General features: G+C 43.8%; 1 protein-coding gene across 1 annotated transcript; it reads left to right on the forward strand.

The window, feature by feature from the left end:
• The first annotated feature begins 6,609 nt into the window (after nt 1-6,609).
• Nucleotides 6,610-20,877, forward strand: RRH (retinal pigment epithelium-derived rhodopsin homolog). Its single transcript, XM_064148493.1, has 7 exons — nt 6,610-6,744; nt 10,681-10,871; nt 12,858-12,957; nt 14,043-14,196; nt 14,543-14,711; nt 17,387-17,565; nt 18,494-20,877. Exons 1-7 carry the CDS (start codon nt 6,639-6,641, stop codon nt 18,597-18,599), a joined length of 1,005 nt encoding a protein of 334 aa, XP_064004563.1. The 5' UTR covers nt 6,610-6,638; the 3' UTR covers nt 18,600-20,877.
• The last annotated feature ends 14 nt before the right edge of the window (nt 20,878-20,891 follow it).

Consider the following 20,891-nt stretch of genomic DNA (forward strand, 5'->3'; position numbering starts at 1 on the left):
AAATGTTCTTCAGCTAAAAAAACCAAATCACAAACCATGAGAATGTCTGCTAGATTTGCTTTTGTGAGAGGAACCTGAGCCTACTGTTCAGCCCCAGCACAGCCAAGAACTGAGAGACATTGATTACTTTTCTTGGTGTGGCTACAGTCTCCCCTTTAACCAGGTGAGCTCAATCCAGGTTGCTGAAAACCTTTAAACCTTTGTTATTCTGTGTCACTGAGTGTAAGTGACTCCACTCTGCGGGCAGTGTAGCATTGTCCTTTAGATAAAGTCCTCTTCAAGTGGTTGCATCTCTGGCACACTATGTTGGAGCTGAACGATACCAACTTGCAGTGGAGCTGAAACTGTCATTACTGCCTCCTGCTGTGTTGTGTTTCTCACTGGTGCTTGGATTGCTAGTTGTGGCTAGCTGGCTTGTATCTTGCCTTATTCTTCTGGCCTTGGAAGACTTAATAGCGCAGGTCTCACTCTTATACCCAAATTCATGCCATGCTTTAGGGACATGCTCTTTCTCAGGAGATCATAGGCTGCCATCTCTTTCAAATGGCATGATGTAACAGCTGATGCTTCAGTTGCATGAAGTTGCACCTTGGAGCCTCAGCCAAGAAGTGTATGCTTTGAAACTTACAGCAGATGGAGCAGTGAGTCAGGCTGAAGGCACTGCAGAGCCCAAGCCAAAGGCTTTCCATCCGTGTATGGAGGGGTTGAAGAGCGATATTTCCTGCAGGCGTGGAAGGAAGGTTGGCCTCTTGATGATAGCCACCTGTGTTGCAGTCCTGGCTGAGAAATGTGTGAGGAACCTTTTGCAGTGCCCTGTGCAAACAGACAACGTGGGATGGGGTTAAAACGAACACCCAGAGAGAATTACAAATCTTAGATCTTTGTGGAGGTTTTAGGATGTTCAAATGCTGGTGGAAGAACATCCTCAGGGCCTGGGTGTGAAATGTGCTGCCCTGTGAAGAAGCAGTGTCTGGTCATGTCTGCTGTGTGATGATGCCTTTTCATTTTTATTTTCCTTCCCTGTTTTGGGCAAGGATTGTACTTGGTTGTGGCAAGGCCCATCCAGTCCTTGTGCTTTGTGCTGTGGCATGGCCTTGCCCTTCTGGTGTGAGTAGTTGCTGACTGCAGGAGATGAAAATTGAGAGTTTAAAAAAAACTTAGACTCTGTGCTTTGTCTGCAGTGCAGTTCTGCAATGAGCTAAAATCCAGTCTCTCTAATTTTACATGGCACCTTCCTCTTTGCCTTAAGCTTTTTATTCAGATCCTGTCTGTCACTGTTTCTGTACTCCTAATCCTGGGAAGCACAGTGAGGTGTGAGTCTCATGTCCAGGGCAGGTGGGCATCCTGATGCCACCCAGGCAGGAATGGGGAGTTTGAGGTACCTGTGGAGTCTAGGGGAGGGAAAGTCACAGTACAGTGTGCAGTGGGGGCATGAGGGGAAGTTGCTAGTGTCTCTGAAGTCTGTAGATGATAATTTGGTGTTCCCTGGGTTTCTCCTTGCTGGTAGCCTTTGGAGCAGCTGGCTGCCTCACCCAAGTTGCTTTTTACCTATCACCTGCATTTCTGTCCTGCAACATTCCACAGAAGTTCAGGAAGGAGGTAGGCTTCAGTGCACTCCACAATGCTTGGCTTCTGTCCTTGTTTTGCTGGGACAGAGTCTCAATCCGGCCACAGATTTTGGATAATGAATCAGCTGGCACAGCTGATTCAGAGATACTTCCCAGACCATGAGCATCCTGCTCTGTACAGAGGAGGAAGTCTGTTGTGGAGAGAGAGGGACTCCTGCTTGGACTTCTTACCCTCACAGAAGTATAGAATTGTTTCAGCTGAAAAAGACCTCTAAGATCATTGGATCCAGTCACTGACCTACCATCACCATCACCACTAAGCTATGTGCTGAAGAGTCGTGTCTATGCTTTTTTTGAACACCTCCAGGGACTCCACCACCTTCCTTGGCAACTTATTCCAATGCCTGACCACTCATTAAATATTTTTTCCCTAGTATCTAGCCTAAAGCTGTGCTGGTGAAACTTGAGGCCATTTCCTCTCATTTTATCACTTGATACTAGAGAGAGGAGAGCAACAAGCACCTTGCTCCAACCCTCCTGTCATGGGCAGGGACACCTTACACTAGGTCACGCTGGCCAGAACCCCATCCAGCCTGGCCTTAAACACCTCCAGCCATGGGGCCTCAACCACCTCCCTGGGCAACCCATTCCAGGCTCTCACCACTCTCATGTTGAAGAACTTTCTCCTCACCTCCAGTCTGAATCTCCCCACCTCCAGCTCTGCTCCATTCCCCCTAGTCCTGTCACTCCCTGATAGCCTAAAAAGTCCCTCCCCAGCTTTTTTGTAGGCTCCCTTCAGGTACTGAAAGGCCACAGTAAGGTCACTTTGTAGCCTTCTCTTCTCCAAACTGAACAGCCCCAACTCTTTCAGTCTGTCCTCATAGCAGAGGTTGCTCCAGCCCTCTGATCATCTCGTGGTCCACCCATCAAACCCATGTGTCACCAGCTTGGAGACCAGGATGTGGTGCGGGACGGTGTCAAAGGCCTTGCTCAGGTCCAGGCAAATGACACCAGTTCTTCACCCCTCATCTCTTAATGCTGTGACCTGTTCATAGAAGGCCACCAGGTTTGTCAGGCAGGACATCTTCAACTAGATCAGTGTTTGCAGGGATGGGGCTTCTACCACCTTGGCCAGTGCTCCACCACCCCCATGCCTATAGAGATGCCTGCCAATTAAAGAACCACCTTAAACAGCAGTTGTGTTTTGTTGCTGCAGCTCTTGGACAAGTGAGAAGGAGAAACATCACTTACAGTTATCTAAAAAGCCCCTCTGATACTAATAATCCTGGCTGATATGGCAGGATAAAAGCAGCCTGAGGTTTGGGATTTCTGTTTTACTAATGATTTATTTTATCTGGCTCAAGAACTATGATTCCAGCTTCCTGGACTATTTGTATACCCTAATATTAAGTTGCTTTGTATTTTGGCTTTGCTTTATGATCTGCAGAGTTGTGGGAAAATTACTTTTAGGTTAAGGATAATTAATATCTGCCTTTCATTTTGACTATTTTTCCCTCTCAGCTTCTGCTGCTGTAAAATTAGCTCAATTCAGGAGAAGAGGAGGTGCAGACAGTGTGATGGGACATAGGATGGCCTTGCATTTTAAGCAGCAAGTATGTATAAAATCTCTATGGTCTCATTAATTACTATTCTGTGCTCTCATTAACTACCATTCTGAGTCTGGAGTCCTGTCTGAATAAAGTTAGCAATGCTTTGCTTTTTCTGAGGCAATCAGCATTGTGAGCTCTGGCTTTGTGGAAGCTGCAAGATCTGAGATGCTTTTGAAAACCTGGCCAAAGTTTCAGGGGAGGAAGGCAAAGAGATCAGATTATCACTATGCTTTTATCTTTCTAGGCAGGACCATGAGGCACTAGGGAAGTAGCTTTGTTGCCAACAGATCATCTTTCCTTTCAGAACCCTCCCACTCTGTTCCTGCCTAATCCTCTTATGACAGGCAAAATACCATAATAATGCAAGCACCCTGAGGACTGGAAGAGTGGAAGTAGATCAGTGGCATTAAAAGAGATGTTTGCTGGTAGAACATGCTGGTCTGTGGTAATGATGGCCAAGTGTTGTGACTTCACAAAGTTTTAATGACAATTTTCTTCTTACCTTTTGATTCCAGTTGGTGAAAGATGCAGGATGTGTGTTTTGGAAAGCCAAGGAGTGGGAGGGATGCTGTCTGATTGTTTTGTGGGTTAGAGAAAGAAATGCTCCTCAGGTCTGGAGAGCAGGTCATATGAGGAGCATTTGGAGGAACTGGGGTTCTTTCACCTGGGGAAAAGAAGACTGAGGGGAGACCTCTCTCTACAACTCCCTGAAAGGAGGTTGGAGGGAGGTGGGAGTTGAACTCTTCTCTAAAGTAACCAGTTATAGGAGGGGAGAGGAAATGGCCTTAAGTTGCACCAGGGAAGGTTTAGGTTGATTATGAGAAGCAACTTCTTCACTGAAAAGGTTCTCAAAGACTGGAACAGGCTTCTCAGGGAGGAGGTTGAATCTCCATCCCTGAAGGTGTTTCAAGGAGAGAGATGTGGTGCTGAAAGACAGGGTTTAGCACCAGACTTGGCAGAGGTAAATAATGGTTGGACTGGATGATATTAAAGGTCTTTTCCAACTGATATGATTCTATGATTCTGTCCTTCCTATCTGTGGATGGGTATATTCCTCATTACTGTCTGTGTCACTATGCCCTTACCACTGCTCAGAAGACACAGTCCCAGCCTAGGAGCCTGCTTGAGCTGCCTCTGAACCACTGGCTGCTGCTCCTTGTCATTCATACTAAGTATGAGTACTAAACTAGAGGCAAAATCTGTATGAAAGTGGGTTGATGGGAAGCATCTTCTCTGATTGCTTTAACTGATGCTGTGTGTCAGCTCTTTTGGCCAGAGTCCATTTGCAGCTAGAATTTACACAGGATTTTGGAGAAGCTCCTTGACATGCTGCTGCTGTGTTGCAGATGAGAAAACACAAACCTTTGCTGCTGGAGGCTTTGAAAAATGCCTAATTTTCTACCTTTGACATGCTTTGGAAAACTTTCCTCAAAGTAGGCTTACAATGAGTGTGTTTGGGAAAGGGAGGGGGTGGTCCACAACAGTTTTCTGCCGACCAGGGTGTTTTAGAAATGGAGCAACTGACTTGGAGAAAAGTCATGCTTTGCTTTACAAAAAAAACCCCAATAGATATATAATCATAGAATGTTTTTTTTAGGTTAGAAGGGACCTCAAGGATCATCCAGTTCCAACCCCCTGCCATAGGCACACTAGCACAGGTTGCTCAAAGCCTCATCCAACCCGGCCTTGAACACTTCCAGGGAGGGAGCATCCACAACTTCCCTGGGCAACCTGTGCCAGTGCTTCACCACCCTCACAGGCAAGAACCCTTTCCTGATACCTAGTTTGAACCTCCCCTCTGCCAGTTTAAACCCATTACCTCTTGTCCTGTCATCACAAGACCTTGTCAGTAGTCTCTCCCCAGCCTTCCTGTAGGCCCCCTTCAGATACTCAAAGGCCACTGTAAGGTCTCTTCAAAGCCTTCTCTTCACCAGGCTGAGGAGCACCAACTCTCGTAGCCTGTCCTCTTAGCAGAGGTGCTCCAGCCCTCTGATCATCTTTGTGGCCCTCCTCTGGACTGGCTCTAACACTTCCATGTCCTCCTTGTGTTGGGGGCTCCAGATCTGCACACAATACTCCAAGTGGGGTCTGATGAGAGTAGAGTAAAGGGGGAGAATCCCCTCCCTTGCCCAGCTGGCCAAGCTTCTCTTGATGCAGCCCAGCACACAGTTGCTGTCTGGGCTGCACTCACACTGCAGGCTCATGTTGAGCTTTTCAACAACCTAGACCCCAAGGTCCTTTTCCTCAGGGCTACTCTCCAGCCATTTGCCACCCAGCTGGATTTGTGCTTGGGATTGCATCGACCCAGGTGCAGGACCTTACACTTGGCCTTGTTGAATCTCGGTTGGGAGAGACCTCCAAAGGACATCTAGTTCAATCCTCTCTGCATTAAGCAGGGGCATTCTCAACTAGATTAGGTTGCTGAGAGTCCTATCGAGTCTCACCTGGAGTATCTCCAGGTATGGGGCCTCAACTACCTTCCTAGACAACCTCTTCCAGTGTTCTGTCACCCTTATAATTAAGAACTTGTTCCTAAAATAGAATCATAGAATCATCCAGGTTGGAAGAGACCTCCAAGATCATCCAGTCCAACTTAGCACCCAGCCCTATTCAGTCAACTAGACCATGGCACTAAGTGCCCCATCCATACTTTTCTTGAACACCTCCAGGGACGGTGAGTCAACCAACTCCCTGAGCAGCCCATTCCAATGCCAATCTTTCTCTGTGTGAAGAACTTGCTCCTAACATCCAGCCTATACTTCCCCTGGCACAACTTGAGAGTGTGTTCCCTTGTTCTGTTGCTGGTTGTCTGGGAGAAGAGACCAACCCCCACCTGGATTGTGTTTTTCTGGTGTCTACGTCAACCTGAGAGTTTATATCAAACTCAGAACTTTGAAGAAGCAGGTCTTTAAGGATCTGAAGGGGTGGACTTTACAGTAAGCCTCTCTTCTGTTTTAAAGAAACTGACATTTGTGTCCTGAGGTTGTGCTGTGGTTTTGTGCATTTGCAGTGATGATGGGAGCTAATTCCAAGCCAGGCTGATGGCCAGCTGACCTGAGCCAACTCTTGTTGAGGTTTCCAAAACATTGCACAAGAGGTTTGAAGAGAAAAGTTTGGGGGGCATGTGACAGTTAATCTCTTTAGCAGTAAGAATGAAGTTTAAGCATGCTGTTGAAAATGTGCTTGGTTCTGTGCTGCTCTTTGTTTTAATGAGCAATCTCCTGCACAGATTGGGAGCGTAAACTTCTTTGCACCTTAGTCCAATTAAATCGTGCTTGGAGGCTGTCAAGAGTGGCGGTGGTGGTGGTAACTCCCCCCCTAGCCACCCCTTTTTTTTTCCTGCTTAATTGTGCACTGGGTCTGTTGAATAATGAAAGAATTTGCCTGACAAGGATTTTGTAGTGTTCCATCGCCTTGATGAATTCTCGCAGAGGACAGAGGAGGCTCTCTTGTGTCCACAATGCATTGGAACGATTCTTCCAACTCCTCAGACAGCGCCAGCGAAGCTCATGCGGCCTTTACGCAGACTGAGCACAACATAGTTGCAGCTTACTTAATAACAGCAGGTATGGGCACGGGTAGGTTGTTGCTTAAAGTTTGAATGTAGACCTGCAGATCTGGGTGCTCATTTTTGTATGGCAACAGCAAGGGTATTTCACTTTGCATTACACAAATGTCTGATGGCTCTTCCTGGTAGGTTACCGACAAGCTAGCGGTCGGCCTGCTGGCTGCAGGAGCATCTGAGTTTTCTTGCTTTATCTTTGAAGGCAGGTGTTGTGTCTTGAAAAATAACATTTTGTTGATATGCAGCTAGAGAAGAGTCTGAGAATTCATTTCTGCCAGCTTGCAAAAGAGATAAAAATAGGGCATAGCTGCCACATCTTGCATTTTTCTGTGATGTGCTCGAAGCTATCTTGAGGTTTCTCCCGGGCCACATGTTTGTAGTAATATATGCGTAGTCTGAGCATGCAAGCGGGTGTCTGTTGGGGGCTGTAATGGGAAGGGTTGGAATGTGACTTGAAGGGAGGGAGCTGGTTGTTAATCAGAGAAGAGCAGACTCCAGTTGCAGATGTATTTTTCACCGATGACACACGTTAGAAGCAGCACGCTGTGAGGCTTGACGTGGTGCTCGTTCCCTGTGACTGCAGTGACCTTTGGCTAAACCTGAATCGTTACAGAGTTACTATTATTTCCCCCCACCTCCAAAAAGCTTTCTCGTTATTGTAACCACTACAGCTTTGGTAATGATTTCCTGAAGCACTGAGCGCAACAGCAATGATTTGCCATTGGAATGGGCTGCCCATGGAGGTGGTGGAGTCACCATCCCTGGAGGTGTTCAAGAAAAGCCTGGCTGAGGCACTTAGTGCCATGGTCTAGTTGATTGGATAGGGCTGGGTGCTAGGTTGGACTGGATGATCTTGGAGGTCTCTTCCAACCTGGTTGATTCTATGATTCTATGAAATATCAACATGAAGCCTACTGGGTTTACAGCTTGGCCTTCAATACCTTTATTATGGAGAACAAAAGCAGTTTATAAATATTTCATTCCTGGAGTGTACCATGCATTTTCTATGATATAATTAGCTTTTAAAGCACTTTAAAATATTAATGTACTTTAGCTTTAGATGCGATAGTATTGCTGGTGGACATATTTTAGTTAAGATATCTGTTTGCAGTGGTGAGTATCAAATTGCTGCTCTGGCACAGAGGCTATTTTTGAATGCAGAAATCAGCTACACAGATCAGTAGTCTTGTTAAGAAGCTGTAGAGAAGGATGATGGTTAAGTATTGGAAGGCTCAATGCATTTTGCAGCAGTTCCATGCTATTTGGAGGTGACTGGATCTATTAGGTGCTTCAGATATGTGGGATAGAATCAGAATCATAGAATTCTATGATTATAGAACCATAGAATGCAGGTATGTGGTATAGGTGTTATTATGTTGATTAAACTTGATTACATTTGATGGAATAAGGTGAGTTTTTTTCAGAGAACTTGACCATTTGCTGTTAGGGACCAAAGCTATCCTAGGTGAACAATGACATTAGCTAGGATCAACCCAGCTGCTTCTTAATCTTGCATGAAAAGGTGACTGTGATGTTAAGGAAAAGGCAATTAAAAAAGTTGGATTACTTTGGGGATTTTCCTTTTTTTCTTGCTATAATTGGAAGAGTGCAGTGAAGCTTTCAACTGTAGCTTGATTTTTTGCTTTCTTAATGAGGAGCATTTTTGACTCTGAGGACTGTAACATCTTTGAAAGTGTGATTGATTGCTTCGCAAGTGCCTTCCCACAGCAAATCACAGAATCAGAGAATCAACCAGGTTGGAAGAGACCTCCAAGATCAGCCAGGCCAACCTAGCACCCAGCCCTAGCCACTCAACTAAACCATGGCACTAATTGCCTCATCCAGGCTTTGCTTCAACACCTCCAGGGACGGTGACTCCACCACCTCCCTGGGCAGCCCATTCCAATGCCAATCACTCTCTCTGGCAACAACTTCCTCCTAACATCCAGCCTATACTTCCCCTGGCACAACTTGAGACTGTGTTCCCTTGTTCTATTGCTGGTTGCCTGGGAGAAGAGACCAACCCCCCACCTGGCTACAGCCTCCCTTCAGGTATTTGTAGACAGCAATGAGGTCACCCCTGAACTTCCTCTTCTCCAGACTCCCTCAGCCTCTCCTCACAGGGCTGTGTTCCAGGCCAGGGCGACTAAAGTCTAGCATTCCTCCAGCCCCTCCACTCGCAGCAGGCTGACACTAGGCCAAAACTGCCCTCCCTGGCTCAGGCCTCATGACGCAGCTCAAAATTCCCTGCCAGCTGGGAGCCATCTGCCCCACACAGGCCATGAGGTTAGTAGGGCTGCTGCTCGGCAGAGGAGAAACTTTCTGGCTTTGTGAAGGTGAAAACCTCAAAACCTGTTCAAGTACAGATTTTGCAAGGGAGCAATGAAAAAAAAACAAAACCAAAACCAAAAAGGCAGCCCAAAGGCAAATACAAACCAGGATAGTGCTAAGCAATGCCTACAGGTAGCAGCATCAACACAATCAAGTCCAGCTCCATGAATAACATGGAATTTACTTCTCCAGTTAGCATATTGAAATCACACAGAGTGTTTCACCATTATAAGCTGAAGGGCATCCGTCTTGCAGCCTGAGCGTCCCTCTCATCACCAAAATGACTACATTGACCACTGGAGAGTGCAACACTTCACAATTACTTCCTTCTTGGAAAGCAAAGCAATTATCTGCAAATGAGAGAAGCACTCAAAAAGTGGCAGTGAGCTTAAAAAAAAATTAGCAGAATGATGACCACTATTTGTACTTCATTCTTACTCTCAGACATCTGCTTACTAACACAGAGCCAATGGCATCCTGGCCTCTATCAGGAACAGTGTGGCCAGTAGGACGAGGGAGATTATTCTGCCCCTGTACTCAGCACTGGTCAGGCCACACCTTGAGTGCTGTGTCCAGTTCTGGGCCCCTCAATTTAAGAGAGATGTTGAGGTGCTGGAACGTGTCCAGAGAAGGGCAACAAGGCTGGTGAAGGGCCTGGAGCACAAACCCTATGAGGAGAGGTTGAGGGAGCTGGGGGTGTTTAGCCTGGAGAAGAGAAGGCTCAGGGGGGACCTCATTGCTGTCTACAACTACCTGAAGGGAGGCTGTAGCCAGGTGGGGGTTGGTCTCTTCTGCCAGGCAACCAGCCACAGAACAAGGGAACACAGTCTCAAGTTGTGCCAGGAGAGGTCTAGGCTGGATGATAGGAGGAAGTTCTTCACGGAGAGAGTGATTGGCATTGGAATGGGCTGCCCAGGGCGGTGGTGGAGTCACCGTCCCTGGAGGTGTTGAAGAAAAGCCTGGATGAGGCACTTAGTTCCGTGGTCTAGTTGATTGGATTGAGCTGGGTGCTAGGTTAGCCTGGATGGTCTTGGAGATCTCTTCCAACCTGATTGATCCTATGGTTCTAGGGCTGGAAAAAGCTTCCTGATGCACCTGAGCCAACTCTAATGGTCAAAAGGGACTGGGCCTCATGAGCAGAGAGGGAAATTAAGTCTGGCTGGGTATCAAAGTCAAAGCTTCTCTATGTCTTTCACCTAGGATTGTTGTCTGAATGCAGTCTGCTGAGAACAGCATGGATCTTCTGCTAGATCAAAGGCATCACAATCATGGCTTTTTTTTTTTTTCTCCATAGAAGACAGCACTGTACTTGCTGGCTTCAGAGTTTGATTTGTAATCCTAAATGCTTTTGAATTTCAGCTATGCTTGTCATTGCATCAGAAGCCCTAGGTTTGGCAAAACTCTCCACCTTTTGGCCCTTTCTGAATCCAAATGAAAGTTGAAATCTGATTGAAAAACTCTATTCAAGTGTCTGTCTTGACTGCAAAATTGTGTTTGATTGTAAAGAAAACTTGTTTAGATATATCAACTGGCTGCATTTTCCTCTGCATGTTTATTTCTGGCTGGTGTGTATCCTCTGTAAAGCTTCTCTTTTCTGTTTTTACAGGAGTGATAAGCATTTTCAGTAACATTGTTGTGTTGGGCATCTTTGTTAAGTACAAAGAGCTTCGGACAGCAACCAATGCAATTATCATCAACTTGGCTTTTACTGACATTGGCGTTAGTGGCATTGGCTACCCCATGTCAGCTGCCTCGGACCTGCATGGAAGCTGGAAATTTGGATATACTGGATGCCAGGTATTGCAGAGAAAGTTTTCATCACTTAAAAAGCAAACTGAGAAATGAGTAGTAGCTCTGCCTGATATTAATTCTTCTAAGAAATGAAGTGGAGAGACACAATTTCCCTCTAGACCTGAAGCTCGTGTTTTGTAATGTGAACAGTTTGAGGACAGGCTGAAAGAGTTGGGGCTGTTCAGTCTGGAGAAGAGGAGGCTACAAAGTGACCTTATTGTGGCCTTTCAGTATCTGAAGGGGGCCTACAATAAACCTGGGGAGGGACTTTTTAGGATATCAGGGAGTTACAGGGTTAATGGAGCAAAGCTGGAGGTGGGTAGGTTCAGACTGGAGGTAATGAGGAAGTTGTTCAGTATGAGAGTGGTGAGAGCCTGGAATGGGTTGCCCAGGGAGGTGGTTGAGGCCCCATGGCTGGAGGTGTTTAAGTCCAGGCTGGATGAGGCTGTGGCCAGCCTGCTCTAGGGTAGGGTGTCCCTCCCCATGGCAGAGGGGTTGGAACTACATGATCCTTGTGGTGCCTTCCAACCCTGACTGATTCTATGATTCTAATTTTCTGGTTACAGGTTTTTGTGTGAATTTAATTCCAAACTTATTCCATGAAAACACCAAAGGGTAACCTTGTATTTATCAATGACAGATTAAAAAATTCCCTCTAAGAATGCTTAGGAAATGAAATCCTCAAATGGAAGAGTAGCACATGCATATCTGATGACTTATTTGATAGTTAAAATACTTTGGATGTGCCTACTGTTTTGGTGATAAGCTTGACAGACCTTAATGAGTTCTGCTTAGCAAATATGTCTCTTTTTTGGATGGGACTGTTAGGATATCCAAAATGAAGGCCTGCAAGGCTGATGGTCTCCTTTTAAAGGTTTAACCTGGGTTTATTATCTGTCTATTTTGAATAACAGACTGACTGAAAAAAAAAATTACACTTCTGAAGCTGAAAAGCTGTGACTTATGTCTACTTAGCAGTAAGTCTATTTATTAATTCTGGGCTTAAATGCCCAGAAAATGAGTAGCAATGTGAAGATGTATGCTAAAAATGTGACTCAAGGAAAATATTAGCCACACGGTACATTTTGAACCTTTATTGGATGGACAATTTGGTGCCACTTGCCTAAGTACACAATTATTTTAAGCTCAGAATTCAGGTGCTGTTTGACAGGATGCCTGACTTTTATCATCTTTAGGCCTAGACTGACTTGTATTGGGTTGAAGATGTGAAATCTCAGCACCAGTGCTTTGGGAGTCAAGACCTCTTGACGCACAATTCACATCAACCTAAATTAACTGAATCCTTGTGAACTGAGATGGCTGAATGCTGTAGGGTTCTATTATAGCCACTGGTGGCATGTGGTCTGGCACAGAGCTCTGTATTTCTGGAGTGCCAGTGGTAATGCAGCCTTCCTAGTCATCTGTCCTTCCTGGTCAGGCTGCCCATGAGATGACTGGGCAGATGCCTTTGGAGCATGGTGGGATTGCAGTATGTGCTGCTCTGTGCAGCAGATCTGATGTGTGAAAGTGGTTGGTGATGGGGAAAAGCAATGTGCCATAACTCTGAAATAAATATGGTTATACAACAGAGGGAAGAGTGACAACTTGGGAGCTCACATTTGCTAAACCCATAAATCAAATCCTCTTCAGGTTTCTTTAACTTAATATTGAGAACATGAACTGAACCCCCTTAACCCCAAACTCTTGATCTCTGAATCTCAACACTTACTTGCTGAATTATGATATTTGTTTGCTTTTCAGGTGGCAGTCTTTAGAATTTCTGATGTGCACACAAGCAGGTTGATTTTGAAATGTTTTGTTTTAAATGAGCCAGTTCCAAATTGCTGGCATTGAATTAACTGCTTCTGTGTGGAAGAGAATTTTGGCTGAGTGTGATGTATCATAGCATTTTAGATTTTGAGTCCACCATCCTGTTCTTGCACTTTTGAAAGATTTCTCAGAAGGGATTTTGCTTGTTTGTTTGGATTTCAGATCTATGCTGCCTTAAATATCTTTTTTGGGATGGCTAGTATTGGTTTGCTCACTGTGGTTGCAGTTGACCGTTACCTGACAATCTGCAGGCCTGATATAGGTATGGTATCTATGGTCAAATATTGTTCACTGTTGGCTTTCTGTGAAATAAGAGTCTAACTGTATTGTCTCCTCATGAATGACTCCAAAATTACAGTGCTGGGCATGATCTGGATTTGGGGCATGATCCTGAAGTACCTCATAAGCACTTCGATGCCAACTAGATGAGTAAGTTGTCCAGTTGGCATGAATGGTACTGCCTGTGAAAGTGAAAAATGTCCTAATTAGGCTGTTTTTCTCTTTGCAAGTTGTATTTTCATGGCTGTTTTCAGCCTTTAGAGGGCCACATCCATATACAGAAGCACATGACAAGCCTCTAGCTGTGGAAGGTTTTGACCTCTGTCTAGTGAGTGTGTCTCAAGCATTAACACTGTACTAGATGGGTTTTTTCCTCCTCTCTGTCACAGCTGTAATGTAATAGTTAATCTCACCCCTGCAATTGCACAAAGATGTCCTTTAAGACACTATTGCACAGTAAGTTTTTAACAATGGGACTAACGTTAGGTGTTGTCTTTATCATAGAATGATAGAAAGGCTTGAGTTAGATGTTCTTTAAGGTCCCTTCCAGTTCTAAGCCCCCTGCCATAGGCAGGGGTGCCTCCCACTAGACCAGGTTGCTCAAAGCCTCATCCAGCCTGGTCTTAAAAGCTTCCAGAGATGAGGCATCCACTAGTTCTCTAGGCAACCTGTTCCAATGTCTTGCCACCCTTTTAGTAAAGATCATCTTCCTAATGTCTAGCCTAAATCTAACCTGCTCTAGTTTACCACCATTCCCCCTTGTCCTAGTGCTACATACCCTTATAAAAAATCCTTCTCCAGTAGGCTCCTTCAGGTAGTGGAAGGCTGCTCTAAGATCCTCCTGGAGCCTTCTGAGAGATAGAATGGGTGATGACTTTTAAGTGGTATTAAAGGCTGGAAAGCTTGAGGTGTCTTTTAGCAGTGTGAAAGAGGTATGCTGCAGTGTTGGGGAGGGCAAGGCTTTGAAAGGGTTGTTACCCTGCTATGTGCTTGCTGGAAGCCACTTGTTCAACACTGGAAAGAAGCTAAAAATGACAATGGTTTGTGATTGTCTGTGCTTGGCCACAGGAAGAAGAATGACTACTCGCAATTATGCTTCTCTGATCCTTGCTGCTTGGATAAATGCGGTCTTTTGGGCTTCCATGCCTACTGTAGGCTGGGCTAGCTACGCTCCTGATCCGACTGGAGCAACGTGCACAGTAAATTGGAGGAAGAATGATGTGTAAGAGTCTCCTTCACCCTTTCTTTGAAATTTTCCTGTCCCTTTGCAGGCCAAAATTGTTTAATTCACCACTGCATAAGCATAACTTGTTCTTTTTGAGGTGTGAAGTATAACTGATAAAAACAATTTTAGAACAATGGAAATAATATAGGTCTAGAGAAAAAAGGGGAGTTGGGTCATGCTTGAAATCTGCCAGACTTGTAGTTGCTAATGAGGCAATTAAAGCTGAAGAAAATATTCTTAGTTCTTTAAAAGGTTGTTCTAAAATTTCATAATCAAAATATTTAGTAACTTTCCCTGGATGGCTATTTGTAAGTTACTGTGTTTTGTTTTTCTGTCTTATCAGGTCCTTTGTTTCCTACACAATGAGTGTAATTGCTGTTAATTTTGTTGTACCCTTAACAGTCATGTTTTACTGTTATTACAATGTTTCCCGGACTATGAAACAATATGCCACCAGTAACTGCCTGGAGAGCATCAACATAGATTGGTCTGACCAAGTAGATGTGACAAAGGTAGGGTAATTGAAGGCACTTTTTGTTTTAAGCATGTTCTTTCATGTTAAAGTCCTGGGGGCAAAGGAACAGTATATATTTGTTTCCTCCTTCTTCCTTTCTTACTAAATATGAAGTGAAAGGTATCCTTGGTGAAAAGCTTGGGCTTGACTTACAACATCAGATTCTTTACTTTTTGGCCTAGTACTCTTTCCAGATGAGTAGCTACTTTGAAGGTTGGGAGCAATGTGGATTTTCCTTGCCTCTGCCCTCTGTTATTACATAGAATAGAATAGAATCAACCAGGTTGGAAGAGACTTCCAAGATCATCCAGTCCAACCTAGCACCCAGCCCTAGCCAGTCAACTAGACCATGGCACTAAGTGCCTCAGCCAGGCTTTGCTTGAACACCTCCAGGGACAGTGCCTCCACCACCTCCCTGGGCAGCCTATTCCAATGGGAAATCACTCTCTCTGTGAAGAACTTCCTCCTAACATCCAGCCTATACCTACCCTGGCACAACTTGAGACTGTGTCCCCTTGTTCTGTTGCTGGTTGTCTGGGAGAAGAGACCAACCCCCACCTGGCTACAACCTCCCTTCAAGTAGTTGTAGACAGCAATGAGGTCACCCCTGAGCCTCCTCTTCTCCAGGTTAAAGGACACTTCACAGGTGTCCTAGGAAGACCTTTGTGTCCACAGAGTCTTTGAACCTTTTACTAGGTTCACAGTTGTGTCTGCTCCAAAGTAGATTGGTCAGCTCTGATTTAAACTCATGGCCTAGAATAACAGAAACATTCAGGTTGGAAAAGACCCTCAGGATCACCAACTCCAATCTGTAACCCTACTCTACAAGGTTCATCCTGAACTACATCCCCAAGCACCACATCAAAAAGAAATGTACTGCTATTTTTATATATATATATGTTTAAGTACCCAAAGTTTTCAGTCTGTTGAACTTATCTCTCTGTAATGTAAACAGTAGCAATTGTGAGATATGGCATAAAATGAGCTATCCAGCCTGGAAGATGGATTCACAGATGGCACTGAGTTGGAAGGGACCCACAAAGGTCGTCTTGTCCAACTGCTCTACAGTGAGCAGGGATACCTCCACCTAGATCACGCTGCCCAGGGCCACATCAACTCTGATTTTGAATGTCTCTTGGGACAGGGCCTACACCACATCCCTGGGCAACCTCTTTTGTTTTTGCTGTGTAAAAGTCCTTGAGAAAACTCCTTTGATTTTGTGTAAAGGTATGATTTATAGCTGGGCATAATGAAAGTAGGAGAGAAAATTGGACAGCAAAGCATGTACCTGCTTTTGAGTTGCTTATCAATGCAAATTTAAAGTTCCTTGGAAGGTTTACTCATGGTTAAAGTTTGAAAAATGGTATTTTTAAACTAAAAATTCATAATTTGAGCATTTTGTTCTTCTGAAGAACTTTCAGAAAGCTTGAAGCTGAGGATGTAGTTATATAAATGTACATATAATTTATATGTATAAATGTGTGTAGATAGATATCTTTTTTTCTTTTCAATTTTGAAGAAAAGAGAATTTGTGAAGATTTTCCCCCCTCTGTTTTACAGTTGAAAACAGAGTTACATTCTTTAATAAAGCAGAAGATTGAGGTTTTAGAGTTAAGCAGTTGCCTTCTTTAAAGCTGGACTTCTTGCTTTTTTAAGAATTAGTATCTTCTAAGCTTGCTGCATACCAAACTTCTAAATTAAAGGGTTCTTTCTTTGTGTTGTCATCAGTAGGTATTGCCTTTATAGCTGAGCAGGAGTCTTCTCTGGAGAAAGTCACTGCTTGTGTGTTGGTCATGCTGTAGAACAGATCACACAAAGCAGACATTTCTTGTTTCTCATGGTGTTTGTTGCAAAAAAAATGGAATAAGGGGATAGGTAAATAATGCTAAGGAACCCTGTTGATACAAAGAGCCCTGCAGTTTTGTTTAGTTTCCATGAGATTTGTCTTCTTGGTTAATTTGAGATTTCCATTCCTATATCCATTACCCATTCATGTCCCTGACAAAAGTCAGAAAAATGTGTCCTACCCTACCACTACCCCTAGTCTGCCACAGTTCAGTTCTAGCTGTGATGTGGTTCTATGGTGTGAGCTCCAACATGCTCAGGTTGTTCTCCCTGACAGACAGGCAGAGAAGACAAATGACTGCTCAGGTATCTCCTCAGCATGAGGCTTGAACACAGCTGTTATCCTGGGTTCCTTAAGTATAGGAGCTGAGCCTTTGTAGCCTACAACATTTCATTTTGTGTCAGTGTACTATACTTAAGCCTTATGAAACATTTTTATTAACAGCATTATTTAACATTTGGCTTAGATTTTTCTCTCTGTTTATACTTATTGTTTGTAATAGCATCACAGAGTGACCCGTTCTGGTGGTCATAAATCATGTCTGAAGCCCTCTCTGACCATTTAAACTTCTGATGGACAGATTTAACATAATAAGTAGTGCCAGCTGTGAAGGAAGATTGTACATGATGGATAGCAGTGTGATGTGCTGTTAAGTCCCTGAACTGAAATTTCATTATAACCTGCCATAATTTGTCAGATGTGCTGTGTTACATGTTCTGATTTGGTTTTAGATAGCTCTGTTTTCACACATCTGCTTTGGAGCTTAAGTTCTGAGGTTTGCATCTTCAGGTAATACTGCTTATGTGCCTGTTCCTCTTGTTTTACAGATGTCTGTTGTGATGATTTTAATGTTCTTGGTGGCATGGTCTCCATATTCTATTGTGTGTTTATGGTCATCCTTTGGGGACCCAAAGAAAATTTCTCCTGCAATGGCCATCATAGCTCCTCTGTTTGCAAAATCTTCCACTTTCTATAATCCTTGCATTTATGTTGTTGCAAACAAAAAGTAAGTGTTCCTAATTTGCCATCAATCTACGCCGTGATTTGAGTGTATATCTGATACAGAATTAGCAGCCATAAAATATGACCAGTTCATTAGTGAGGAGATCAAAGAGTAAGACATGATTGATTAACCAAAAAAAAACATTCTGGACAGTGAAGCCTAAAAGAGATTGGTTTGAACACGATCAGAACACACTGAAGTGGTAAATATTTCTGAGAGCAGGTTCATGAAGTTTTCCTAAGACAGTTTTGAAAGGCAGTGAGGCAGCTTTTGTAAGGCACTTTTGGATTCTCAGAGGGACTCATTACAGGTTTTGGGTTGCACAAGCAACTGAAACATGTGGCAGATGAGTGACCTGTAACTTCTGAAGATTGCCTTGCTGGATTTGGAATGTGGCATATTCTAACTCATTAAAATGATCTGACTCTTTCAAAAAAGTTAAATGAAGCCTATTCCTCTGTTTTGAGTAAGCACATCAAATGCTCTAGCCAAGCCAGTGTCTCTGACTGACATCTGATTCTTGTAGAGGCATCATTCCTTTCTCTACTACCAACCTAGAAGCAGAGCCTGTGATCTCTGCCTAGGTGAACTTATATGACCCTGCTGAGTCAGTGGAAAACTGTCTGCTTTTTTCCCTCATTATGTAAGTTTATCTGTCTTGTGGCTATACCATGCCCTGGGATAACCAAGCATGGCTGCAACCCCTCTTGTAGAAGCAGCACTGAACTTAACTGAGTTATTGCTGCACATGGAAGTGAAAAAGACTCAGGTCCTTTTGAATTCCAAATGCTCTGTATTTTTTTTTTTTTTAATTAAGTAAGTTTTACTGAAATGGAAAACTGTAGTAATACTTAAGGTCTGCTTTCCTAGTATTCCTTTTGACTTGCATTTCCAGCTCATGATCTTTCTGCTCTCCCTTTCTTGCCTGCAGGTTTCGGAGGGCAATCCTTGCCATGGTGCGATGTCAGACAAGACAGGAGATAACTATAAACAATGCCTTGCCCATGAGTGTGTCTCAAAGTGCATTGACATCCTAGGACTCACGTCATTTCCCTCATAAGTTGTCTAGAAAGGAGTGAAATCTGGGTTAAAGTACATTAGTCTTTTTGAAGATCACAAAATCATAGAATTGTTCTGGTTGGAAAAGACCTTTTAGTGCATTTAGACCAAGCATTGACCTAACACCACCATGGCCATTAATCCATGTCCCAAAGTGCCATGTCTACATGCTTTTTGAACACCTCCAGAGACAGTGACTCCACCACCTCTCCAAGCAGCCTGTTCCGTGAGTCTTTTGGAATAACAATCTGCCTCAACCAGCCAGATGTTTTTTTTTTCCTCAATCCCAATAATCCTTTCAGATAGGTTAAGAAAAGAAAAAGACAAAACTCATTAAGACTTTAATTTTTGAAAGCAAGAGTTATTGGTCCAGTATGTCTGTCCCAAATAAAAAAGGCGAGTAGAGTGATCACTGTCACTCTTATAGGACTGGACAAGGTGACACAGGGCCAGGGAGAAAGTGAAGGAGGAAGTGCTTAGGTTTAGTAACATAGATTATTTTTTTTTTTACACCTGTAATTTCTTTTATTAATTACTTTCCCCCATCTTCCCCTGAAACCTTTTCCAGACTTGAAATATTCTGAATTTCCCCTGTGTAAATATATTTCTATATCAAGTGCCCAGGTTGATATGCTTTGCAGAATTTTGTTTGCTGTGAGTATGTTATCAAAATATCTACCTACATATTTGTATATCCTATAGAACCTGTTACCAGCTTTTAGGATTTTGAAGGAGTTTCAGGGTATTTTAAAAGTTTTAGGTCACACAACCAAATGGGATCCTGGGGTGCATTAAGAAGAGTGTATCCAGCAGATCGAGGGAGGTTCTTCTCTGCCTCTACTCTGCCCTGGTGAGACCCCATCTTGACTACTGCATTCAGTTTTGGGCTTCCCAGTTTAAGAAGGACAGGGATCTGCTGAAAAAGGCCCAATGGAGGGCTGAGAGGATGATGACTGGAGCACTGGCTGATGAGGAGAGGCTGAGGGACCTGGGACTTTTTAGTCTGGAGAAGAGAAGACTGAGAGGGGAATTAATAAATGTTTCTAAGTATCTGAGGACTGCGTGTTGGGGGAGGGGAATCAGGCTCTGCTCATTTGCTCCCTTTGATAGGTCAAGGAGCAATGAATGCAAGTTGCAGCACAGGAGGTTCCACCTCAACACAAGGGGGAACTTCTTTCCCATAAGGGTCCCAGAGCACTGGCACAGACTCCCCAGAGAGCTTGTGGAGTCTCCTTCTCTGGAGACTTTCAAGGCCTGTCTGGATGCGTTCCCCAGTGACCTGAGCTAGGTTGTGTGGTCCTGCTCTGGCAGGGAGGTTGGACTCGGATGATCTCTTTGGGTCCCTTCAAACCCCTAATATCTGGTTTTCCTGTGAATTTGGAGGAAAGGCAGCTCTTCTTTTAGCAGTAGTACATTCCTAGTGTTTGTGACTGCACAGCAAATCCTGAAAATGAGACTAAAAGCACCCTAAAGCTCGACACCAGGGAGTCACAGAAACCTATGTAAACATTTAGGGTCATTTGCCATCACTTCTAAGCCAGTCTCATGGTTCTATAGATCTGTAGCCTTATTTTTTTACAAATACCTTTGGTGATGTGAGCAATGTATTTATTCAGGCTGGAAGAGAGGACTGTATATATCTATTTATGAATGGTAGCACATGCACTGCTGATGCTTCTCAGATTTTGAGAATAAATATCTTCTATTGTTGTGTGTGCATTCATCCCAAGCTTGGCTTTGCAGTGTCTAACTTATTTTAAATACATGTGGGGTTTTTGTTTGGTGTTTGTTGTTTTGTTTGGGTTAGTTTTTGGTAAAAGCTTGGTTTTGCAGGATTATTTTTTTAACTCTGGCATCTAGGCTTCCTTTTAATTTGTAATTTTTAGTGTTAAAGCAACTTCAGCCTGTACTAGATTTCCTTCAAGAACCTTGAAAGGCTTTATGAACAATAACCAATGGATTGTCCTTTAGAGGGAACAAAGAGATATTTTATTGCATGCTAACTCTGCAAGCTACATATTTAAATGGCCTTGAAACATGGTGGATATGACTTGGAACAGAGCACGTTCTTCTGACAGAATAAAGGTTGAGCTGGTTGAACTGATCCCTTTCAGGATACACTTGAAGGTTAAGCAACTACAGATCTCAGCTAATCTGTTGTAATCTGCTGTTACTAAATGGATGTCTGTGTTCACATTGGCAGCACACTGCGCATAGTGTGCCTAGGAATAAAGTTTTCACATTTTTTTCACCTCAGTTCTGCTGGGAGG

The sequence above is a fragment of the Pogoniulus pusillus genome, chromosome 9 (assembly GCF_015220805.1).
Source record: "Pogoniulus pusillus isolate bPogPus1 chromosome 9, bPogPus1.pri, whole genome shotgun sequence".
NCBI lineage: Eukaryota > Metazoa > Chordata > Aves > Piciformes > Lybiidae > Pogoniulus > Pogoniulus pusillus.

Bases quoted from the DNA above. Each gene is read 5' to 3' on its own strand.
- RRH (XM_064148493.1), top strand. From the start codon at position 6,639: ATGCATTGGAACGATTCTTCCAACTCCTCAGACAGCGCCAGCGAAGCT. The intron at 12,958-14,042 runs GTATGGTATCTA...GCTTGGCCACAG, and splicing joins AATCTGCAGGCCTGATATAG to GAAGAAGAATGACTACTCGC. The intron at 17,566-18,493 runs GTAAGTGTTCCT...TCTTGCCTGCAG, and splicing joins TATGTTGTTGCAAACAAAAA to GTTTCGGAGGGCAATCCTTG.